At 45.7% G+C, this 26,067-nt stretch overlaps 1 protein-coding gene across 5 annotated transcripts in view; it reads left to right on the plus strand.

The window, feature by feature from the left end:
* The window catches only part of LOC149353310 (long-chain-fatty-acid--CoA ligase 1), a 117,728-nt gene extending 105,483 nt beyond the window's left edge, over window positions 1–12,245 (plus strand). For all 5 annotated transcript variants that reach the window (XM_089582460.1, XM_089582461.1, XM_089582464.1 and 2 more), the window contains 5 exons: window positions 12–128; window positions 3,089–3,232; window positions 4,617–4,718; window positions 8,270–8,341; window positions 10,419–12,245. In XM_089582460.1, coding sequence (XP_089438586.1) covers window positions 12–128; window positions 3,089–3,232; window positions 4,617–4,718; window positions 8,270–8,341; window positions 10,419–10,556 — 573 coding nt within the window. In that variant the 3' untranslated portion in view covers window positions 10,557–12,245. The remainder of the gene's footprint in view (window positions 1–11; window positions 129–3,088; window positions 3,233–4,616; window positions 4,719–8,269; window positions 8,342–10,418) is intronic.
* The last annotated feature ends 13,822 nt before the right edge of the window (window positions 12,246–26,067 follow it).

Here is a 26,067-nt window from a genome sequence, read left to right on the forward strand (position 1 = left end):
TTTTTTTCTAGATTTGTGTGAAGGGACCAACAGTCTTCCAAGGCTACCTGAAAGATCCTGAGAAGACAGCAGAAGTGCTGGATAAAGATGGCTGGCTGCACACGGGTGACATTGGCAAGTGGCTGGATGTAAGTGGGGAATCCTCAAGCTGATATTATCAGCTCACAGCTGAAGCACAAACTGCAGCTTGTGGCTTGCTGCAATTCGAAGTGTGTGTGCACATTTCATGCTTGCTAAAATTTTATTTATCGCGATGACAGTTTACTAGTTAGCGTCATTTTGGCATCTCATGCTAGTCGATGGTACTTGCAGTTGTCCTTGTGCCTATCAATTTATTATGAGGACAAAATCTTGACAGACTGTTGTGTTGTGCAGAGAAAATCTAAGAATAATTACCTCAGCTAAACAGCTGGCTTGTTTCCGCTCAGATTTCTCACAGGGGTGGAATTTGGCGGCGATTTTAGTCCGAAAGTTCTACTTCACACGGTCCCAACCAAGCATCTTGTGTGAAGCCTCGGAGTAACTCGAGTAAGCTCGAGTTAGTCTGGAAGAACGTCGCGCCAGTTGTAGCCAGTGGGAGAGTAACCCTGAGGGTGACCTTGGCCAAACCTAGCATAGCGACAGGCCTTGCAGAAAGAAAATAAATATTCCCGCAACTGGCTGAACAGATCAGCTTCACTGGCCACTGCACGAGAGCGCTATGCTATCACCGTAGCCAATCATGCCTCCGCCAATCATGCCGTAGCCAATCATGCACCCTCGCACTGTGCATTGCACATCGTCATCTTCATCAACTTCCATCTGCGGTGCGAACAAATCAGATAAGCTTAACCTCGATCAGAACCCGAGTATAATATCGTTGCCAGACTTGCTGATGACCCAGCAAAGCAAAACCATGTACCAATCAGGCTAAACACATGATTTCGCATGTCTACTCGGTTTAACTACGATAGAATCCTACTACTCGTGTTTTTAGTACGTTTTGGGTATCCCTTTTAGTACGTTTTGGGTGGGATACTTGCCTGATTCGGTCAGGATAATCAGAAATCCGCATCATTGGGTATGATGCCGAACAAGAACAAAGAAAAGCAAGCTTTCACAGAAACACGGTCGCTAGCCCCATCTCCTGCCTGCCAGAGGAATTAGCACTCTGCCATGCAGGTTGTGGTGAAATGCTGAATGGGGGAGAGGTTGTGCAGCTGATTTGAAGGTGCTATTTTTTTGCTTTATCTTGTTTGTTTGCCATCTTTGTTTCGCATCGTCTGCTTTCGTCTTTCTGCCACCGACAACAGCTGTGCTGAGTTTGTATGCGAATATTTCGGCTTTTGTACTTTTTCCTTCGAGATATCGGAACGTCAATCATAATGTGAGTGTACAGTGAACAAGAGCGGTCCATGGCTGTCACTTGGCTGTGTGAGTCCAACAGCCTGTGTGACATGCAAAAGCAGTTCATAGTGAGGTTTCATCGCTGACTGCCCCATTGCTCCTGCGTGGAGAGGTGAATTCCAAGCTCAAAGAGCTGTATTGAAGGCAAGGAGATGAGATGCTGAGAGCCTCCCGTAGCTGTACTGGAGATGCCATTGAAGGCACATTGAAGGGGTTCGTGAAAAGAGAGCACAAAGCATAGCACTGGCTGCTGCTTTATCAGAACAATTACTGCTCAATTTACGGCCCTGCTCAGGGCTCTCCAGTTATCAGCCTGGTGAGAGATTGCGCACCATTGCGGCTTTGCACCCTATCCTCTGCAGATAAAGCAAAGCAGAATGCTGACCACACAGACAGTGTGGCCCAGTAACTGCTTGTGATATTAAATTATGACAAAGTCTGTCATCATCAAATTCTAGTCGGTAGCAGAATGGCAAAGGCATCTGATGTTGAAACAAAGGTCAAAACGCTGTATTAGGATTGACAGAAACCAAACCGTCGAACTTTGAGGCAGTATCGTGCAAACAGTGTTTGCTGTGCATAGTGCTGATAAAATAGTTGAGAAAGGATCTTCATACCACACCCAGCTGTGCATTTTATTTCATCACACTCTCTACGGCTGAGCATTCATTACTCTGGCAGGTGCAAAATGGTGCCACTAGTACTGTCTTCTACAAAGGCTTGTATTTTTGGTTCGGCATCACTGCAGACTATTTGGATTTGCAGTTACCTCTGCCTAAATGAACCAAGTGCCCCACCTAAACGTAGTACAAAACAACAATTACTGTAAAGTGCCACCTCTGTACAAAATATCAGCACAAACAGACCAGCAGGTTAGCCAAGAGAATTATTCTCCTGTTTTCTCTGTGTGATGCTGCACACTGTATGTCTAAAGATGAAAAATAAAGCAGCACAAATGTTTGGTACAATCATTAGCGCTTCCAAGACTGATCGTTGGGAGAGGGTGAGATGAGGTTAAGCTAAGTTATGTTAGGCTAGCATCCTGTGAGAGGCCACTGTGTGGTGTATGTAATATGTCTCATGAGTGGCCCAGAAAGTTGTGTGAGACTGGTTAAAGGGTCCCTGAAATGATTTCGATGGGCATATTCTAGTGCGACAGATCTGTAGAGGTGGTCTTTGTGGTTATTCGAGTCAAATTTGAAAGTCCTGCGTGGGCCCTATAATTAAGAAATAGTTTTTAAAAATCACTGCTCGCAGTACTCCGCAACCAATTAAGGCGACACACCTCGCCGCGCGTCCCGTACCCCAATGATGTCAGTGGGCAGAAGCGCCAGCTCAGCCCGTCTGCCCACTGACATCATTGGGGTAGGGGACGCGCGGTGAGGTGTGTCACCTTAATTGGTTGCGGAGTACTGCGAGCAGTGATTTTTAAAAATTATTTCTAAATTATAGGGCCCACGCAGGGCTTTCAAATTTGACTCGAATAACCACAAAGACCACCTCTACAGATCTGTCGCACTAGAATATGCCCATCGAAATCATTTCAGGGTCCCTTTAAACTTAAAGAAGCTGCTTTAACTTAGCTCAGTGCTAACTGTAGTGTCTTTCATTTTGATATTTGTTTCTACCTTGCACAGCAGAAACATATGCCCTAGATATTTGCAGTTGACGTCTGGTGAAGACTTGGTGTTATTTTTTCCAGAATGGTTGCCTGAAAGTCATTGACCGCAAGAAACACATCTTCAAGCTGTCCCAGGGCGAGTACATTGCACCCGAGAAGTTGGAAAACATCTTCATTCGCTCCCTCTTTGTGGCCCAGATCTTTGTTCATGGGGAAAGCCTCAAGGTATGTGGCTGGGCCATGAGAAAGAGTCCTTTGCAATGTCCACAGAAGTATCAGTATGAACACAGCAGTATGTGGGATACGGTACTTTCCTTCCTATGCCTCTTAATGTTGACTAGTTTGAATGACAGAGCAAAGCACCACAAAAAACATGCTCTCGTCTATTTCTGGATGTGTAACTTCACCCTATGTGTATAGCTGGGAAACTGTACTACAGCTTCAACTTCTGTTTTCTTATCGTCCATAACAGGATGGTGTCTTTGTGTTCATTGTGGTATGTTATTGAATGTGGTAGCATGTCAAGCTGACTGTGCTGTGACAGCAGCTCTTACCACTCAGTTTTGTTGTGTCAGCATTAATTTCTTTGACGTTTGTGATAATGATGGCTTTGTAGTTTGCACCCATCCAGTAACTTAGTGACATCAACGTCTAAGGTGATCAGCCTCAGTCGAATTTTGAAAAGAAAACATAAGCCGCAGGCCATGAAGGAGTGTTGAAACTGCGAGTTTTGCCCGAAAAATGCTGAACAGAATGAAAGACAGATCAGCTGAAACCACCTAGTTGGTCTCGTTGGTGCGAATTAAAAATTGAAACAAACCAGTGCACTCAAGAAGAAGGACAAGCAAGAGAAATGCATGCCAAGACATATGCTGAACTGATCTTGCTAGTTGGTCTACTTTGCAGACATTCATGGCAAACAAACCAGCATGCTCAAGATGGAGCCATGTTAGTAGTGGTGTTTCTCTCTTGCTTGACATTCATCTTGGGTGCACTGGTTTGTCATAAATGTGACGAGTAGTATATAAATTTTTTTTTTTATGACTGTGAGTTGCTTCTGTACTTAATAAAAACCACCTCAGACTGCTTTGGAAATGGCATAGTGGTCACAGGAGGCTAGCTTTATTTTTTTTTCACAGATTGGGAAGTTTGGCACTTGAGAGTTTTGCAGCTTTTTACTGTCTTTTTCTTTTCCAATATAGTAAGCTATGAAGTGTATTTTTGGAACCTTTTTGTCCTATTTGTTGGTTTCCTAAATTCACTTTTCTTTATGAACTTTTGTCGGTCAAACTAACTTTACCACTAAAAAAAAAATTTTTTCATGATATGCAATGACAGTCCTATGATTTTCTATACATTTCTGAAAGAAAAGTTTCTTTAACTACATTTCTGCTCTTCAGTAAACTAAGATTATAATAAAATCCGAATCAAATTTTTACTGTTTCAAAGACTACAAAAGAAATATACTTGAAGGTTCTCTAATCTGCTAGCTGAGCACTGGGTACAATGGGGATGTTAGGAAATTGATAATGATTGCAGCTGCACATTTAACGGTTACATATTAAAGTTGGAGTTTACTCACTTGAAAATTTTTGTTTTTCTCTTTCAGTCCTGCCTCGTGGCAGTAGTCATTCCCGATCAGGAATACTTGATGCAGTGGGCAAGAGAAAACTCTATATCAGGCACCTTTCAGGAACTCTGCAGGAACAACGTAAGTTGATGTTTTTTTTTTTTGTATCAGCCAGTCTGTCTGTCTCTGTGTGCATACATGCTTGTGCGTGTCTGTACACATGCACGTGCGTGAAAATGATAAATTGTAAGGTTTAATGTTCTGAAGCAACACATGAGCTCTAAGGGACAGTAAAGTGGAGGGCTCCGGAATAATTTAAGCAACCTGAGGTTTTTAAACGTGCGCTGACATCACGCAGCACATGGGCACCCTTTTATGTTTCGCTTCTATAGAAACACAGCCTCCGTGCGTGCATGCATGCATTCATGATGTTGAGTAGTGCACAAAATTTATTATGATTTTTATCGGGCCTGGTCTTGTGTAGCTATAGAAGCACTCAACGATTTCTCCCCAGTAGGGCGATTGTATAACTTCCATATGCCATCTTGCACACTGCTGCATTGTAATGCTGAAGTGCTGCATTGTAATGCTGAAGTGCTGCATTGTAATGCTGAAGTGCTGCATTAGCTTTGCCCAGCCAGTCAGAAAAAGTGAAATCTCGGCCATGCAGTCATTGTCGTACTTTGAGAGTTGTTCAATATTCAGTAGACCTCCAGAATAAAAGCTTACTACTGAATTGATGGATGTGTTAGGGCAAGACTGCTGCTGGTGCATGCATTTGGTGGTGGATGGCATTTCATCGTCACTTGTAGTTGGTTCTCGCTATATATGCTCATGATCCAATGCATGTTAACCTGTACTCAAAGGAGGATTGCTGTATACAAATGGCATGTCATTTGTTAGTCTAGTAAGCTTGTAAGCATGTCATTACGTATGTGATTATATAGTTACCCATCTATCAAAAAATTGATCTAGAGGCCACATTACACATGATAAAAACTACAGAAGTCTCAATAATATCTGTGATTGATTACCTTTAGGTCGTGACCTTGAGGCTGTTCTAGATATGTGGGCTTGTTTTTGTTGTTCTAAAATGCCTAAAGCATGAAAAGCAATTCTAGAAGGCTAAACGTTTGTCATGAGTAGCTTGATATGCTCAAATTGCTTATCAAAGTTCTGTTTCTCGGATAATGTATGCATGTATTTTGGTGACACTTCGCTGTCCAAAATGTTTTCCATAACATACATATAAGCTAAATCATGTAGCTTTATTTAGTAGTTAGCCCCGCCGCGGTGGCTCAGTGGTTAGGGCACTCAACTGCTGAGCCTGAGGATGCGGATTCGATCCCAGCCATGATGGCCACATTTCAATGGAGGTGAAACACAAGGTGCCTGTGTACTGTGCGATGCTAGTGAACATTAAAAGAACCCCAGGGGGTCGAAATTAATCTGGAGCCTTTCACTAGGGTGTTTCCGCAGCCTGTGTCGCTTTAGGACGTTAAATGCTACACCTCGCCTCGCCTCACACCTCACCTCACCATCATACCATACCATTTAGGTAGTGCATTTAAATCACATTGGTGTATTTGAATACTTCAGTGAAAACAATTTGTATCTGTACCAAGCCTATTTTTCCTCACTGCCTGGAACTATTCTGAGATTGAGCCGCCGCGGTGGCTCAGTGGTTATGGTGCTCGGCTGGTGACCCGAAAGACGCGGGTTCAATCCCAGCCGCGGCGGTTTAATTTATTTGGAGGAGAAATTCCAGAGGCCCGTGTACTGTGCGATGTCAGTGCATGTTAAAGAACCCCAGGTGGTCGAAATTTCCGGAGCCCTTCACTACGGCGTCTCTCATAGCCTGAGTCACTTTGGGACGTTAAACCCCACAAACGAAACCAAACCTATTCTGAGATTGAATCCAATTTGCATCACTGTCTGTGAGTTTTTGCATAATTTCATTAACTGGGGTAAGGTACCTGCAGCTTTTAATGGTGGCACTGTGGCTATGTGTTGACCCTTTACTCGAAGATAATTGCTTCCTGTCACTGCTGTCTTCATGGATTCAGAGTGTGCAAGAACGCTGTATGAATTCTGGAGCGTTCAATGTTTTTCTGAAACAAGTCGAGCAGTGTCATTATTGCCAGCCTAAGTTCTTGAGCAAAATATGAAATGTCATCAGAAAATTGTTAATTTTTTTTTAGGAGCTATTTGTCCACCAGCACAAGAGTGAGATCTTACTAACCCTGTGTTTGGTGCATAATAGCCTCAGCTGCTTACGTGCCATAAAACCCAACACACACGTACATGCATGCATGCACACGCACCACACGCACCATGTGTACGCGCATGCATGTGCACACACATGCACAGTCATGTGCACACATGCACACACATTTTTGCTAACTGCTGAACAAGTGAGGGAAATGGTCTCAAAATGTTTGTGCAGTATAACCCCGCTATAGTAAACTCGGATATAGTCAAAACTCCGATATAATAAAGTGCAACTGCAGTCCCATTTCGTCTCCCATAGATGACTGTACATTTTTTTTTTTCGGTTATAGTAGAGATTACTTTCTAATGGCTGTAGTAAAGTGTCTGGCTGTGGCGACGTACCTCCCGCGGAATGATGAAAATGCAGCACGGGCGAGGCCGACATTCGGAGGCAAATGCATACCAAAGATGATAAAACGGTGCTCTTTGCGATGGTTTGGCCACGAGGCTCAGAAGCTGGAGGAGAAGCCAACTTCTTAAAGTTTTTGAGGCCGTGAGGCAAAGCGCGAAGCATGCATAAAAAAAAAAGTAGAGCTGGCAATGAACACAGAAAGGAGGAGGCGAGGCTCACTGACAAAGGAAATACAGTAAACTTTAGTGAAGAGTAAGGAAGGGAAGAAAAGGGTGAACATTCGCAGCAGGGCTGCGCGAAGCTCAGGGAAATGGTGGCAAAAAATGGAGGTGCGGCGGCACTGCTTCACTGCGCCTCGACTGTGTCGTAGATTTGGCTGTTTCCTTTTAAACGACGCTGAGGCTGCAGAAAATGATGCCATGTTCACGCAAGACTTTGGTTTTTCACATGAAATTAAACTCTTGTTGTATTCATAGCCTCATTTTATTTGTGCAAATGTGGTACTTCCTCAAGATGTAAACAGAATCGAAAATGTGGTAACGTGAAATGTGATAACTGAAAATGATTATCACATAAAGGGACAATAAGAGCAGGATGGAAGGTATCTGTGAGCTTATTTTTTTTTATAAACCGGCTCTGTGTTTAGTAAGTATCCAATCAATTACCAGCGAGCATCCTCATGACCATGCCATCACCAACAACTGATATAGTAAAGACCCTGACATAGTAAAGATATTTGCTGGCCCGAGTCACTGTACTATAGAGGGGCTCTACTGTATGGTATCTTCTTCGAAAGGTTTGCCTGTGCTTTGGCCCTTTTACTTCATTTACTGTACTGGCTATTCTGAATGCTACTACTAATCATTGGCAGTGGGCTACCATATTTATCTTCACACAGTTTGAATTTTTCGAAGAACAAGCAGCGCAAAATAGTGGACAAAGGGGATGAAGAGACTTATGCACTCGTGTGTGTCCTTCGCCTTTTGCACTGTTTTTCATTCAAAATGTTCAGTTGTCAACTTGGCCAGAAACATACACCCACTGCTTGTTATGTTTACTTGTATAACAGATTGTCAAGAAATCCATTCTGGATGATCTCTCTCGACTGGGAAAGCTGGCTGGACTCAAGTCTTTCGAGCTGGTATGTTTTGCTGTAATTATACAATGTTCTGAATGTATTTTGTGTCTTATGTGGCTTATGCTGCATTTATTTTTCGTGTTCTTGTGTTTGAAAAGTTACATTATTTGCCTTTATTTTAAGCAATAAAGGGAGGGCCTTATAACCGCATTCTTTGTTATGTAATATGAGTGCACATGCTCAGAAATTCAGTTTACTAGTGTCTAGCATGGCTGATAATAGTTGCTATGGTACTCTTGTGTGTGTTAGTATACTTAAATTTGGTTTTTTTAAGAGCTTTGTTTTTTTCCTTTGGCTTTGCCTGGGAACTGTTTTTTTTTATCTGTTCATTGTAAGATACCTCTGTATGTAGTCATTTTGCTGTAGTATAATGCTTGTGGCTTGCAGTGTGAAGGAATACAGTAAAACCTCGTTAATATGTACCCGCTTACCAAGTAGTTGCAGTTAAAACGTGGTTGTGAGAATTCCCAGCTTAGTCAGCATTGAAACCGGCGTATTGGCTGACCACTTAAGGCATAGTGGCTCATGAAATGCCTACCACTTAATGCATACTTGCCGTCGCAGTTTGGCAGGCGCTGTGCTGTGACGCAAAACATAGTCCGCCTTTCCGAAAAGCATTATCAACATGCGGACTGCAGGTGATACAACATTGCGACCATTTCAGCCATGTTCCCCTGAGTAATATCGTCACCAGCCCTATCACAGTAACCATCACCATCCATCCTGCCCATGTAACCTCACGACCTCGCGCTAACCTCTCACTGCGCGCATTATGTTGCGCGTGCAGTTGCGTTGTGGATGTGTTGTGGGCCGTGGTTGTGGGTAGTCAACACACGTTTTGCGGTGGCGTCCTTTGTCCCGAGCTAGTGCTGTGCAAAGCATAAAGCGGTTCTTGCTTCAGTGTGTGTGCGCGAACGATTGGCTCTCTGCCGAAAACTACTCGACCGAAGTATCGCGTACTGGCAGTGATGGAGAGGTGGGACGCTATTCATTCCATTGCAAATGGAACAATGAAGAGTGCACTAATGCGTTCGTGGGCAACTGAAAAGGACAGAATTTTGGTCAGCAGCAAACAAATGCAAATAAAGTGCATGTGCTTACATGTTTTTGTGGGAAATTTACTGTGCCTAAACTTTTCCTATTTTGGTGTAGGAATAATGGCAGATTTGCACTGGTCAGTTAAGGTGTACTTGCGGATAGTGTGTACTTTTCCTGCGTCCCTGCCAACTACATATTAACGGGGTTTTACTGAAGCATATTAAAGGGCAACTCTGGTGGTTTTGCAACATTTTTATCGCATCACATTCCTTGGTGTCCTTTATCCTTGGTGCAGCAGACCATTTTTCAGAATACCAAGTAGAACTGCTTTAAAACAGCAAGAGCAGCAAACTGAAACCAAAACTCTGTTCATAACCAGGGATGCTCCAATTAACACAGCAGTGGCGTTGGACATTACTGGAAAACGTGTGTGTGTTGATTAGCTGAAATAGCGACTGGAAATGAAAACTCTGTTCATAAAATGCCTAAGATGACCTGCTACAAGCCCCAATATTTGTCGTGCACGGAGGGAGCTGGCAATAACTTGCATTGAATATTTGTGATGTCGCAAACACAAGTGTTGCCCGCAGAAACCACGTGAAATTGCCTGGAACGGCAAACATTAAAATCAATTTGTGAAGGAATGAATTACTGCACAGCCTCTAAACTTAGTGGAACAGCGGAGAGCAAAACCTACAGGAAATGTTTTATTAGGATACATCAGTCTTGAAAAACTGCTTGAGTTGCCCTGTAAACATGTACTAATTTGACTTTTATTGAGGGCTCTGCAATGAGTAGTAATTTAGGGAGTATGTTTTGCTCTACCATTAGCACAGTACTGCTAGAGAAGTAGAAATGTAACAAATATTGCTATAGAGCTGCAGTTAAGGATTCCTGAGGTTTTTAGTTTTGGGGAGCATGTGCTAGTTTAAGAAAGTAGCAGCTATAAACTTCATCCTCATTTTTCTCTCTTGGTAGATTGTGAAGTGCAGTTTTGAGTTATGTGGGAACTAAATGGTGTTCTTGTTTCTCTTGTGCGCAGCTGAAGGACATTTACCTTCACAGTGATGTTCTGAGTGTTGACAACGGCCTCCTGACGCCCACTTTGAAGACCAAGCGGCCCGAGTGCCGGAAGTACTTCCTGTCCCAAATTGAAAATATGTACAGGAGTCTAGCCTAGAGCCCTAGGGGTAGTCAAGAAGAGACTTCTTTTCCTTTTTCTTTTTCTTTTCAAGCAATAGAGGCATCGTAGCAGAGGGCACAGAAGCCACCTTTCTCCATACTACCACGCATTGCCCTCCCGTGCTTCTAGTACATAGAAGAGGCAGCATATGACCGGTGCACTTACTTTCCATGCCAGTTCTCGCTGTCATTTTTTTTTTCTCTTTCTCTCTCCAAAGCTTAGCGGCTCTGGAAAAAAGTGCACCAAGTGTACTACTGCTGCTCTTTCTCAAGGACCACTCCTTCTAGATTGTGTAAAATGTTGACCTTGCGTTGCTGTTCTCTTTGTGTCATGCTCTGCGATTGTGTGCTCTTTTTCTTTTTTCTCATTGTGTGCAGTACTTGTTTCCCTCTTGAATAGTGTGGCATTTGCAGACTCTGGATTTGAGCTGAAGTAACCTAGTGGTACGGCTCAGGTAGAATGGATATACACAAGTTATCCTTCTTTTTTTTCTGTCGATAAGGGCAGCTTAAGGTTTGGGGATGCCCTTGTCGCATGGGAGTAGTGAAACATCAGCTTGTACGTTTACAGGCAAGCACAGTTTTAACAGTTCCTTTCTGCAGTGTTTCTTGAAATGATGTGGTTGCCTGAGCCTGAAATAGTGTGTTTATTCTCTTGCAAATTGTTATACGTGTTTCCTTGTTCAACTTTTTTTAACATTCTTTTATTCCTTCAACTTACCCCAGCTGCTTGCTTTCATGGGTGTCTGTGGCCGGCCCTGCCATTGTCAGTGAGAAGGACATGTTGTGTGTTGCATGTATCATCTGATTAGTGTTGTTTATTCTAAGTTTGCTGTTTGCAAATCCAGAGACTGTGTGTGCAGTTGCAAAATGAGATATGAAGAATCGTCATTTTCATGTTTTCACAATTCAAGCACCCATGCTTGCAGCATTCTTGCTGCTTTGTGAAATTTTCTCTCTAAGAGTACATAGAAAAGTATCATACATGTATTTATTCTGAAGTTAACTTTTCTTCTAGAAAACTCTTTCTGGTGAAGCCTTTCGAGCACTGTGAAAGACTTTCTTTGCTTTACCTCTGGTTTGGATGTCATATCATGTGATAGCGCTGAAGTCAGAACTACAGACTCTAGTCCAAACAGAATTTTCCTCTGTTTGAAGCTTGCTGTGACAGTGGTAATATAATGTAGCAACTATGTAGAGCAAAAATTGGGATCATGTGCTGTGTGGCTGACCACCTTTTTAACTGAGCATGTCCATTTGGCGCAGTTCTGTCTTGGCTAGAATGGTGCTCTTTCTCCTTCGCTTTTATACTTAAAATTTAGGTTAACACATCGAAGTTGTTTAGTACCATTTTTGTGCTTGTTCTTTCTGATCATAATTTTTTACATTCCACGCTCCCAATTACTACTCAAAGGTTTTAGGCCTTCCACCTTTATAGCCATCTCTTACGATGGCGTCTATGCGACTTTGGCGACTAGAAGTTTTTGCATTGACACATTGCTTGACTTGACCATCTTTTGGCATGCTAGCGAGTGTTTTGCAATAATCATGAGCAAAAAATAGAACATATATTAGTTACACTTTCTAGTACCAAATGACCAAAGAGTTAGTAGTACTTAAAAAGACATTTGAATGTATCTATGACACTCATGTTAGGCTTTCAATAATAAAAAGTCTGTGATCTTCACCTGCTTTCATTTTTTGTACTTTATTGGTATCTTGTTGGCTTAGTGGCCTGATTTGTAACTACTACAGTGTCTTTAATTGCATACTCGAACAAGTATATGGGATGTATATGGGAGGTCTAGCTGTTGCGTAGCAACAAAAATTGGGCAGGCTGACTTCAGTGCAGAGAAGCTGCTGCTGCTGTGCTACTGTCGTTTATTACCAAGAAGACTTATTTTAATGGAACTGTCAAGAACATGGAATGCATTCAGGCTCTTTATAGTGCGAGAGCATGGGCGCTGCTGCTTTTGGTCACGTGATCTTTCTGGCATCACTGGCTTTCCGGTTTACATAGATGACTGCTGGCGCGCTGGTGCCCTGCTGCAAGGCACTGTTCTCGCTCTCACTGTGAAAAACGAGCTGGTGGATGGCACAAAAACTTCGTTGTCAAACTGCACAGATTGCAGGCAGAGTATTTTCTGAGGTTGCTTTCTAGAGCTCTGTATTTTTGGTGAAAAGGGGGAAACCGACTTAGAAATGTTCACCGCTTTTACAGGATTGACAACTGACCGTGCACGCACTTGTGATCAGACGGTAATTGCTCACATACTTTGCATTCTGCTAACGTTCCAATTTCCAAAGGAAGTCTGTGTGTCGGTGCAAATGCAGAGGCATTCAGGTATGCGTTCTGGCGAAGAAAGACTGAAAACTAGTGCTGAAGTTCAGGTCCTGAAGGTGCGTTCAGTCAGAGCAGGCAGAAATATATAATCTTTTGGCGAGAAATTTCACCAGTGTCCCATGCATTTAAAAACTAAAAGCTTAAGATATTCGATGTATTGGACCAGCAGTGTCGTCAAAATTGAGCAAGGTTGCAGGCAGGCACACGTTGCTTTCTCTATGCATTGACTTTATTTAAAGACTTATGCACTAATAGGTGCAACAAGGTTGTTTTTAAATTTCGATTGTGTGTTTTCTTCTTCATAATGAGGCGTACGAAAAAAAATTAGGGGGACACATTAAGGAAGCTCTGCCCTAACAGCACGACTCCATAGCATTTATAGGTCTCTTCAGCGGCCTGGGGCACTCTCTGCGTATCACTTGGTAGACGAACACAGACACTTATCACTTATATTATTTTTTATTTAATTTATCTTACCGCCAGGCTTCCCTTTAACCAATTCTAACGATCGTTCCTCGGTGGTTGGGGGTCAGCGCGCCCGACTCGCTACCCAAGGGGTAACTGTTCAAATCCGGCTCGATTTTTTCTTTTCAGTGCAATTACTTTTCTTTATTTATTGTGAGAGGGAAATAACTGGAAAAATAAGAATGGGGTGGAGCGCACATGGCAGGTTCTTTCAGATCATTAATGGCAGTTAAGCAATGTCCCTCAAGTGAAAGCTATGCAGCAGCTGTATCTTACCGGTACTCACCTATGGGGCAGAGACGTGGAGGCTAACAAAGAGGGTTCAGCTCAAGTTAAGGACCACAGCGAGCTATGGTGAGAAAAATAGGTGGAACGTTGAGAGACGGGAAGCGGGCACAGTGGAGCAAACGCTGGTTGACATCCTAGTTGAAATCAAGAGGAAGAAACTGGCAGGGGTAGGGCATGTAATGCGAGGGCAAGGTAACCTCTTGTCCTTAAAGGGACACTGAGGAGAAATTGAAGTTGGCTTGTATCGACAGAATACGAGCTCCTGATTACAAAAATGCCACTCATACTGACAACAAAGCTCTTGTAACCTAGAAAAGAGCAACAACCAAAATACAGTTATCGCCGCCACAGGCCAAACTCGCAACGACAAGCGTGATGACGTCATAGGACAAAACAGTGTTGCTAGAACCAATGGTTCTAAAACACTAGAACACGAGGAGCCACGAATCACTGAGGCGCAGCCAACGCATGCGCAAATCTCCTTGACGTCGCCAGATGGCGCCACGTACGCCGCGCGCGCCTGCAGCATCGGGACCAATCAGCGCCTGCTCACCGGCGGTAGGCGGGCTCCCGGTATTCCGCTAACGGTAACAAGGTACACGGTATGCTAAAGGTGTGTATTTGCTAGAACTTCGTTGACGACTTCGAGAACGGAGTTGTCGCGCCGCAGCTAGCGTGCGTCGTGGTAAAGTGTGAGGAGTGTCGCCGAAGGGGAGCAGGGGAATGCGCAGACAAAAGGAGAAGGACCTAAAACGGCGTAGCGTGCGAGTGTCGTGCTTCTCGGCCCCAGCGAGTGGGGAATGGTGTCTTCTCCGAAGTCGGTTTGAAACACGAGACGACAGGACGGCTGGGGTGGACTGGCGCTGTGCTTGTTTTCGTTCCTGCTAGCTGGCCAGAGCGGCTAACAGTGGAGCGTGTGTTTTAAATTGTGTTTGTATCTTCTTGTAATAGCTTCTAGTTAGCCACGGAGGCTTACAGCGAGGTGTGTGTTTTATATTGTGTACTTGTCTTTTGCGTTGTGACATCTTTCGTCTCAACGATGGCGGGAAAGTCATCTATTGGCTAAAAAGTAAGTTTTAGCGGGAGGATTGTCTATTGGCTGAGTTGTATGGAGGTTTTGGCGCGAATGTGACGAGATGGGTGCGCGCGAAGGAGAGCGCCGGGGTTGCGTGTGTGGCAGCCGGACAGATCGGTCGTGTGTGGCCGGTGGTGGTCCCGGGGCCGAGAGTGTAGAGTTGGAGACGCGAGTTAGTTGAGCGGCTGCCGGACGGGTTGGCCGTGTGGTGGCCAGCGGTGGTCCGGAGTCGTGGAAGTTTTGAGGTTTTATTTTTAGTTAAAGTGGAGAGGCCGAAATCATTCGGCATATGTAAATAAGTTGTGTATACATTTGTAATAAATAATTTCTTGAAGAAAGCCTTCCAAGTGCCTCACCATCCGAAGACCTGCACACCTGTCTAAACTCACCAGTCGCGAAGTACGTCCCCCGGGTCACTCATGAGACCCGCCCTCTACCGCTCCACATCAACATCGAAGGAGAGCAACATCAACGAGAAAGAGAGAGGGAAAGAAAATTCGTCACTGGGATCCATCGTAACGCTGGCAAAACGCCGGTGCAAACGTAAACGAAGCGACGGCCGCAATAGCCGATAGATGCCTTCAACGTGCGGCCGGCGGTAGCTTTCGTTTCGGCTGTTGCTAGACCGCACTGCTGGCCGCCAGAAATCACGGAGCCTGCGTTACGTCATGTGCATGTCATGTTCACGTCACTTAGTCCTGTGTCGTCATAGGAGAATCCCAAGTTTGAATCGGAGCGGCGGGAAAAACTTTTTCAACTTCGAATCCAAATTTCTTAGAAATAAATGCATCTTTCGCTGCCGGCCAAGTGGCAACAAAGCCATGAAATGCCGAACTATCGGATTTTGCTGTAAAAAAAAAATATTAATAGAGCTCTCCTCACTGTCCCTTTAAGGGTAATGGAATGGATTCCGAGATTAAGAAGTTTGCCGGGATACGGCGGCCGCACCTGGCAAAGGACAGGGTTAATTGGAAAGACGAGAGAGAGGCCTTTGCCCTGCAATGGGTGTAGCCAGGCTGATGATCGATGATTCATAGGCACTACATAATGATGGTAGAATGACGTCACGACCCTGTAGACCAGTCAGGAATTGTGTAGTGACGTATCACTGTTGTACTGTGGTCGTTGTGGGGTGTTTTTATTACCCGCTCGAGGTCGTGTGGTTGTGACTGACCTCCCTCTCGACCAGTTCCAATTCTCTCGACAAGCAGACGCCAACTACACCGTTTTCTCCGCTGAACGGGACTCTTAACGCATCGCGGTAACGTCAACTGGAATTTGTATACATCGGTCGCCACGTGGTGCCTGTTTCGGTGTCGGTTTCAACAGCCGAGCGATGGCTCTAAAGGTATGACCAAAGTCCCCAGGGGCTTTGGGTAGGACGAGAGCAGTGGAATGTGCACCCTGAGGGTTACGGTGGAAGGAGGAGGGTATTGCGAATGCGAGGAACGCGCATTCCATTAAATACCTCAACAGCTGTCGCTGAACTTCGCGTTACACAGTGGTACCGTCCTGACGGTTTTTTTGACGCGTCAACTCGGAGACGTTATTTCCTCACAGATATCTCTGCTATCCTGGCTACTTCATTTTCGAGCACACGGAAGCAGTTATCAGCTATTTAGAAATTGCTCAATTCCTTGCTTTATTTAACGCTGTCTTACCTTAAACCTATATTAACGCATCTTCAGTGGATTAAATATATGAGTTGAATGAATGACGCTAATAAAAACCGCGGCTTAGTGGGAGACCTAATACAAGCGCGACAGGGTTGCCGACACTGGAATCAGTGGGTACATACAGGTTTTAATTTGAACTCTGAGAAGTGCCCAACATTTGTAGGTGTGTTCTAAATATTTATACCATTCTTATTTGACACTTTTTCTGGGTAAACTTGCTTTTATCCGCGCACACTGAACCGAGAAAAACGTCCTCTCAGATCAGCATGTTACCGGCACCTGTCCCTGTGCAAAAAAAAAGTACCTCGCCTCCTCACCCCCTCCCCCCGCAACCCCTGTTGGCTGCTTGGAGAAAAAAAGTAACTGGATGACCAGAAAACCTTATGCGAGAAAGCTGCGATAGCAGTTGGATTTAGCCTAGATTACTTTTGCGCTTTTACTCTAAGCCGAGGTTTCACACACGCGACAATTTTTCTGAAGGTGAAAGTGGGAAGCCCCTTCTAGGGGGCACGGTAGGGAGGTGACAGGTGTGTGGTGGGTGGTGCTTCTGTGGGTTGGAGACTTCACTCTCCGAGCTTCACAAAGACAACGCCGGCATTTTTGGGAAGTGCCACTGGTACTGCTATCGCAGTAAAATTGGTTTTTGAGGAAAGGAAATAACGCAGTATCAGTCTCACATATCTCGGCGGACACCTGAACCGCGCCGTAAGGGAAGGAAGGAAGGTGGGAGCGAAAGAAGTACCTCTTTCTCTTTTTCGCTCCCACCTTCCTCCCTTCCCTTACGGCGCGGTTCAGGTGTCCGCCGAGATATGTGAGACTGATACTGCGTTATTTCCTTTCCTCAAAAACCAATTTTACTGCGATAGCAGTACCAGTGGCACTTCCCAAAAATGCCGGCGTTGTCTTGCCGCAGTAAAACGCATTATTGTGCCATGTATTGCGCCGATTTGTTAGGGCGTCTAATTTCCGTTTTACATTAATACTTAATAGCCTCATAAAGGCCTTATCTAGACACAGCTAGGTGTTTTCGAAACTCTTTTTTTTTTTACATGAAGGTGCTGCCCGCCAGCATGGATGGGTACACGCCTCTTGGCTGTCAGAGACGCGCGGCATGGCGACTCCTGCTTCGACCTGCGGTGCCATGGGTTTAGGATTTTCAAAAGGCCTCGTTAAGCTTATGTGCAAAAAAAAAGAAGAAGAAACGGTTTTTTGCGAAAAAAAAAAAGGAGTGGGGGTGGGAGGGATGGACACGGCTGGTTTCTGGCTCTTCGGCGTCAAGCAGCCATGGGATTAGGGACAGGAGAGAGGGGTAGAGATCTGATTAGGTTTGGGAGACAGGGCAGCCAAAACCGGAGGCGTGTCCGAAGCTGGTGGTCTTGCAAGATTACGCCGAAAGGGAGATGCAGACACTACGGGCGTGGTCGCACAGGCAAGCGCTCTCTTGCAAACGGTCGTGTTTGAAAAGCGCGCTGAGTCGGTCGGTGGGGGCGTTTTTTCCGCTTTAGTTGAGATGGCGCCAACGCTTCATATTTAGAGCTGTTGCACGGAACCGTGGTGACCGTGGTAAACGTCAATAGTAGTGTTCTGCAAGGTGTTGTAGTTAACCATGGTAACCATGGTGCACCGAACAGTCCAAAGTGGCCAACCTTAGTGATATATATCTAGATAACGGTTTTTCGTTGTTGTTTAGAGATCCAGCCTCTTTTTTGGGAAATCTATAGGGACTGTTTAAGCGATCCAATTTTTTTTTTCGTCGCATGGCGTAATGGCTATGCAGAATGGGCGACCGCTGATTGTAACGGCAAAATGGGAAACACCGCTCACTGCTGCCCGCTATGTTTGTTTTAAAGCTTAGGTTATAAATAATTTGGATATGAGAAAAGGTACGGCGCAATAACTGTCGCTCTGGGTGGGTATCTCAACCGCGCTGTAAGGTGAGGGATGAAGACAGGAATTAAAGCTACTAGAAAGTGAAGGGCTCCGGAATCATATCGGCCACCTGAGGTTCGTTAACCTGCACTGGCATCGCACAGCGCAAGGGCTTCTTTTGCAGTTCGCCTCCGTGTAAACGCGTAAAGCTTATGTAATGGCTTCTGCGCTGCGAGACGAAAAGCGAAACTTTGGTTTACTGAGTGTTAAACAGCGCGTACCAACTTTAATGTCACAGCATGGCGGCTACTGCGCTGTGAAAGGAAAAACGTACAAACGTTAATGTCACAAACATGGCGGCTACTGCGCTGTGAGAGGAAAAGTGAAACCTTGACGACTTGAACCCTCCACAGCACGCTTTTAGCGCTCAAGCACGTGCTGAGACTTTCACGCGCGCTGCGCTCAGCCGGTCAATGAAAGCTTCTGGGATGTCTGGACGGTGAGCAAGGTGAGCTACAGAGAAAGAAAACGGCAGTGCGCGACAAATAATACGTGGTAAAATACGAGGCAAGTGTCCTCCTTTTCCTGCAATGTGCGTGGCGCAGATTACAACGGAGAAAAATCTGAAATTGATCGCAATCGCGGAAGCATTAAACGCAAGGAAAGATCTGTAAGCTTACAGTCCATCCACGAGGTAACGTATACAAGGTGTTTCAGGGAAACCCGCGACTTTAAAAAATATCCTTTCTTGAGGTATACAGATGGCTTTAGCGGAATAGTAATGCCAGTGCTGGTTGACATCAGAAAACGGGTCATTCATAACTAGGAAGCTGGTTATGTAATTACTGTTAGTAAACTTTACTAGTGCAGACAGGCGCCTGGTTGCAGTTAGATACTTAGCCGGGCGATAGTAATAGCAGAGTCCTTAAAGGGAGACTGAAGCACTTTTTTTGAAAATCGGGCTGGCAGCGGCATCCTATAGTTTTTCATGCTGTATGCTGGAATATCGCATCCAAATAAGGCAAAAACAAGCGTGAATTGCCTTTTTTAGCCGAAATATGCGGCCTGTGCCGCGGGGCACGCCGCGCGGCGCGCCGCCACCCGTGATTGGTTAAGAGAGGTCGTGACGTCACTTTGAGGACTGGAGAAGCTGCCGATGCGGATCCGGCGCTGCGTTGAGTGCTGATCGCGGCTTCTCGTGTCGTTGTAAAAGCGAATACGGCGACTATTTTTTTTTACTGACCTCCGAAGAAAAGGATACTACAGTTTGCTTGTTCCACGTATCGCTTGAAACCAAAAAAGACACAAGCAAAAATTCTACGCCTAGCACAAGCATACGCCAGCGTCAAAGACGCGATGCAGACCATACGTAAAAGGTGCCAGCACAACCTCGGCTCGTATTCTCGGAAAGGAAGGGGTGCGAACAATACTCAAGTCAATTACCACCACCGGACGCCTCCTGGCTCGCCCGGAAGAGCGTCATCCTAAAGAAAGGCCCAAAGCACTGTGTACAAAAAATCCTGTTCTCAGTACCCGGCGTTGCAGGTTGGGGCAAGAAAGTATTTCAAGGAAACGATGAAGGAAAACAAAGTTGGTGTTAAAATTAGCGAAGCGCAGTGGCCAAGCACTGCGAGGCATGTGACCACAAGATAGTGACGCAATCATAGTGCGCTGGAAACCAAGCCAAATACGCGCAGAAGGCTGCTGCTTCACTCATGGCGCGTTCAGCAGATGCCAGCAAATATTAATCGCTGCTTCGGAAACGTTCGCCCTTCCTAGATTTGCAGTTTAGGTTCAGTGAAGTAGTGGCCAACTATATCAGTGTTTAAAAGCCTAGCTAGCTGCAACTCGCCCGCTGCCACAACTTGATGAAGAAAGCGAGTAAGGTTGCGGTGTTTTCTTGCAAAAACTCGGTTGGCATTCATTTCTCTCATAAATATGCAGCCGAAATCAACGTCGAATGCTTTCATTTTAATTGCTTAGCTACGATTAAACGAGATGCCGCGTATGAAGAGCTTCGATGCTTGCTTGCTTTGCTTTATTGTGCTTTGCTCTGCTTGCTTGCTTGCTTCGACACGTCGAACCGAGTATAAAATCACTAACCGAGCCTTGCTGAGCACGTCTCAGGTGGTCTGGCCGCACCTAAGCTGAGGAGAGCGACACATGCTTGAGCCTCTATAAAGTTTCTTCATGGGCTAAGTGGGCATGTTTCTACTTTTAAAAGAGGCGCTTCTTCGGAATGTGACACGCCTCTCATGCGCGAGAAAATCGAAGGAACTGTGTCATGGTTCAGCCGCGCCTTTTCGACAGAAATCTCCAGAGGTCACATTAGGGACAAGCTCTGCATGTAGCCGCTCTTACGAAAGTGCTTCGAGCAGAGTAGGCTTGCTTTGGTCAGCTTGAATTCTTTGTCACAGCAGCGAGCGCTTGCGCTGCGAGCTTTTGATCTTGCTAAAAACAGTGGAAGACGGCACAGTCTCGGCCGTATTTGTTCTGACACGAACGCAGAGTAGTACCTCGTGTTGAATCTGATTCTCAAGGTCGGCTGACAAACTTTGTACGTCACAACGCACGCAGCACGAGAAACAACGCGCGCTGAAAGCTCGCTCGGGTGCGCCGAAGTATCCCCGGCTCCTCAACGTGACGTCACGTTGGCCGACATGGACGAGGTTTCCCTCTCCGCTGTTCTCCTCTCCTACGCTCGCGCGGGGCGCGGGAGATTTGAACATCGCGTTTTTAATCGGTGATTGCGCCACTGTTTTAGCCAAAATCGAAAAAATAATTTCACAGACGTGATCACCAATGACACTACTTCAAAATCCTAAAAAAATAGCTGATTCGAAAACCGCCTCAGTATCCCTTTAAGGACTTTGGTAATAGCCATACAATTAAGTTTTTTAGAATTTCGGAGAAGCGAGTATACCCTTTGCGCGGTGGCTCAACAAATTTCGGCAATCTCGTCGCTTTGGCTAGTGAAAAGCGGCTCCCCCCACCTAACGTCACCTCGTTGCTCACATGCCACGCGACCTCTGTCCCTCCCGCGCTTCGGTGCTCGCCGCTGCTCGCTGCTCCAGCCCAGCCCACGCGGGAGAGAGGAGGTCACGTGATGCGTGCGCAGTGAAGTGACGTGTGGTGATATGGACGTCGCTTAGCGCATAGCAGACCCGCGCGCTTTCGAAAGAGCGTTGATGTCCACCAACACTAGTATTACTTTGCCGGAAAGCCATCTCTTTACCTCGAAAAGCTTATGTTTAAAAAGTTCAGTGGCAGGCTTCCCTGGAACACATGGTATATATGCATTCTGTAAGGCAAAATGAAGCCGAAAAAAACTGTCAAAGAGGCAGGAATCGTGCTTGGCGTCTTCAACACAGAGTACAGCCTGCCATTTCAATTGTATGGGGAACATGGTTGATATTATTAAAGACATGAAGGAATAAAATTAAAAAGTTCGGAATTTCTTGCACAATCTAGGATTTTTTTGGCGATCATTGAATCAGTAGAGAGAACACTTCGGACTGAATTGGCAACGCTGTCGCAATCAGAGGCGGTATGTAATCCAGTGCGGCGGAGTTGTCCGTTTTCACTTCGAAACTTCGTGGCACCTACGCGCATCGCTCCTGCGTAGCTTGTTGCAACCTTTAAAAGCTTATCCCTGCTGTACGGTGTCGTCTGCCATCCATGCATTTTAGTGGCATAATTTAGGACTGTGATTTTTTTAGATTAGTCCACTGACTAAACAATGCTTAGATCGGTGCATACTACTTAACGCTGCTCTTCATTCTTTGTAATGGGATCTTTTGAACAAGCATTTTGTTGTTTCTTCAGGATCAATATTAAGGTTAGGTGTAATGTACTCGTGTGTAGACCTCTATAGCAGGGAATGAAACTTCTTATACCTCCCAGCGGCCACAAATTAGAGACGCTAGCGCCAATGCCTCATTCAGTTACGTTCATAGCGGTTGGCGGACGAATAACGGCGTATTAATGTTCATGACAATGGACGATCGAAACACATGGGTGGGGGGTTTCCATGGTAATGTGTGTGACACCAATAGAATTCAGTTAACATATAGTGCATCATCGGTTCCCACGATGTGCCGACTCTTCTGCGGACCAAACACGATGACTGCTTCGTCAACAGCAGTGGCTAAATCCTATAGTCGGATACAACTTAAGTCTGCATTAAAGCTCCGCCCACATTCAGCCTCCGCGCGCAGAATTCCTCCACGACGAAAAATTAGTGCGCTGCTTAAACGTTTCTTGTTAAGTAAACAAGAAGTCTATCACAAGAAAAAAATTGTGAGCCCTAGAATTTCGATACGTGGATTGTTTGATATAGTAAAACATTAAAAACCTGATTTCGTTTACAGTTGCGATTGGCCAGTGGAGTAATACAGGACGCCGCGGACCGCGGCCCAGTGTTAGCAACTGCTGTTTTTTTTAAGTTGTATCCTACTATAGTTCACGATTCACGGCGCCGAAATGAGCGGTGGATCCAGAAAGCGAGCCCAGGTAGCGGTTCCCGTCGTAACCGTGCGTGTCTCGCTGCACTCTTCGCAATTTCGAATGTCACGAGCACAAAACCAAACACCATCGTAGCTGCTGCAGCATCGATATCACTAAAACATGAAGGAACACGACGCTAAAGTGTCTGTGACCAGCGCCGCATAGCAGGCGACAGCGCCCTAGAAAACGCGACTGACGGAGTTCGCGAAACGCAAAGGATGAGGTACGGTTGCAACGGCCGCGCGGGTGTGAAAGTCACAAGGGATAGAGAAAGAGGGAGAAATCTCTTGTGCTTTCAGAAACTTCTTGCGGTTAGATCTCGCTCTTTATTACAGACGCTAGCGCCAACTGCTCCTTCAGTTACGTTCATAGCGGATGGCGGACCAGTTACGGCTTCAGCGGAGGTTTCTTTAATTAGTCGGGACGTAAGTTTCTCGCGTTTTCCTCCCCGCGTCTATAGTAGAACACAATTTAAAAACAACAGTAGCTCGTAACAATGGGTCGTGGTCTGCGGCGTCTTGTATTAATCCGCTGACTAATCACAACAGTAAACGAAATCAGCTTTTTTTGACTACGTCAAAAAGCGAGAGGCATAAAAATTCTTGAGCTTATAATTTCGTCTGATGGTTAGCTTTTAGTTTAGGTAACAAGATAAGATTAGACAACGGACTCCTCTTTTCTCGCGGAGAAATTCAGTGGGGCTTCCTGAATGTGGGCGGAGCTTCATTGCAGACTTGAGTTGAATCCGACTAGAATGCATTTCATTTTTGCAAGAAGGTCGAGCGAAATACATGGGCATGCCTCAAACCTTCGTTCCCTTCATCTGTAGCTGAGTCCAACAAATCAACTACTTGTACTTAGCACTGTTACGGAGTTTGCCGTCAGTGAAGAGAAATAGCATGCTGCAGTTTTTTTTTTTTTTTCAGAATACCACCTCACCCCAACCCGCTGCAGTACCATGGTGTCAACAGCCGGTTAAATTCATTGATTTAAAAAAAAAGAGATAGCTCTTAATTTTGCTCTAAGCGATGTCTTGACAGAAATAACAAGAAAGGTAGTGAGTGACAAGTTGTCAAGACAAGTTGTCATGCGGTACAGTCAGTTATCGCGATGAGTCCACGGGGTGTGTTTTTGTGGGCCTTTACCTGTCGCGAATGACAGCAACTAGTGGCCCGCTGTCACGTTTCCAGAACTGACCAGGCATGTGTTTTGCTTCTGTGTGGATCGAAGTTCCCGCCGGCTGGTCCTCTCATTTATTTATATATCGACACTGTAGAAAGGGTTGCAAGCCGAAATGGGGCTACATAAAAAAAAGATCAGAATGCAAGAGTGAATATCGCGTAAAATCAGTAGAAAGAAATGAAAAACAAAACACTGAAATTGTATCATACGACACCACCACACCGTGTTACCATGCGTCAGTTGCATTCTCACAATTTTGCAGTCGTAATGAGAAAGTGCTACCAGATGAATTTCAGGACTCCTCAGCATGGTATTTGAAGAAATGGTATTTGGTTAGCGCAAAGAAAGATGTGATGGGAAGATGATGATGCCTTCCATAGTCGGATACCACTCAGGAACAAAGTGGCAGATGCCCCTCAGAGGAGGCCCTCCAGCCAATGAGGTCCACAGATTTTCATGACGCCGATGTTAATCCCTTTCATCCATCTCCCCTGAGATGTTGTGCTAGCAGGTCCAAGGGGATTAACCACGACGTCATGGGAATCAATCTGCACCATTGGCTGGATGGCCTTCTTTGAAGGGCAAATCCGCCACTTCATTCTTGAGTTGTATCAGAATATAGTTTGGGAATACGTGGAGGACAAAATATAATTACTTTATGAAATATGCGTGGAATTAGCAGTAGGGTGAAAACCACTAGAGCCAGAAACGCCCCCCCCCCCCCCCGCGCTTTTTTTTTTCAGAGCGCTAGCTCTTATGGGGAAGGTACCTGGGAAAGAGGTGGTAGTTTTTGTAGTTAGGAAGTGTCTGCGGACAACACGAAAGGCGATGGCCCGCGTGCTTTCACCGCCACCTCGCCCGTGCCGTTAAGAAAGGAGACATAAATTGGAACGGTGCGCAGACGCCACAGCTAGGCTTCGAAGGGAAAGGAATAACGCAAGTAACGGCGAAGAAGCCGGAACGAAAGCTGTAGAACAGTCCCGGTACTCTTAGCGAAGGAACGCCCACCAAAGCCACAACCCTTTTAAATGGGCGCTGAAACACCTTCTGAGAAGAGTGCATAAACTCGCTCAATCACTATATTCTCTCGTCATGAACACCTGAGCCAAATAATACACTTCTACCCGCTGCAGAGAACCCGCAATCGCGCGCGAAAGTTGGCGAGTCTTTTCCGGCGACTTTTACACGCTCGCACCCTCCTCCGTAGCACGCTGCTGCGTATACCAATTCAGAGAGGCCTATTGGTTAGATTCTTTCGGACGTCAGGCAGCTACCATTGCCGCGGCCAGTAAGCAGCGTCGCTTCGGCGGGCCAGGAAGCTCCGCTCCCGGCGGTTGGCCCGACGGAGGAGCGCCGATCTTCGAGCGTGAAAAAAGTGACGAGAGGAAAGGGAAAGGCGCGAAGACGCTGAAATTCCGATTTTAACTACAGCTGACTCAGCTTCTACAAAGCGTTTAAAAAAAAAAATTCTTGCTGGAGGATATTCGTGAAGGGGCGTCCTTAACACCCAGGAATACAGCAACTTTCTAGAGAGCCCATTTCAAAGCCCCTTTAATGACCAGCGAGTCAGCAGAAAGCCGCGAGGTTCGCCAACGAGTCCTGCTTTTCGAAGCGGCCGCCGTCGTGCAGCTTCCAGCAGGAGCTCATGCCGATCGCGTTGCACAGTCCGAAAGTGTAAAAGTACACGCGGCCAGACACTCATTGCAGGGCTTGATATTAGGGGTCGAAGTAGGGGGAGGCGGTGGCGTCGAAGGAAGACGTTCGCAACCTCTCCAGAACATAGCTCTTCCCCTGTTACCTTCAGTCCCCGAGCGATAACTTTTGCGGACTTGGGGTGCGCCGAGGACGAAAAAACTAACGAAAGAGAGAAAGTGGCTGCCTTGGTTTACGCAACTTTTGTGAAGGCGTCCCTGTGGCGTTCAAACTCGAAGTTGTCACCAGGGTGGTGTTGGTCGCTGAACTCTTCGAAGCGGCACCGATGACCTCGGCTGGCTTCTCGCTGCTGTTGCCGAGAACCGCGTTCGGGTGCAGCGCGTGTGGCACCGTGGTCGTCTCATTGAGCGCGCCTTGGATGGCCACCATGGATGTTCTATTCGGCGCTCCC

The sequence above is a fragment of the Amblyomma mixtum genome, chromosome 3 (genome assembly GCF_055824585.1).
Source record: "Amblyomma mixtum isolate Tamu chromosome 3, ASM5582458v1, whole genome shotgun sequence".
Classification (NCBI taxonomy): domain Eukaryota; kingdom Metazoa; phylum Arthropoda; class Arachnida; order Ixodida; family Ixodidae; genus Amblyomma; species Amblyomma mixtum.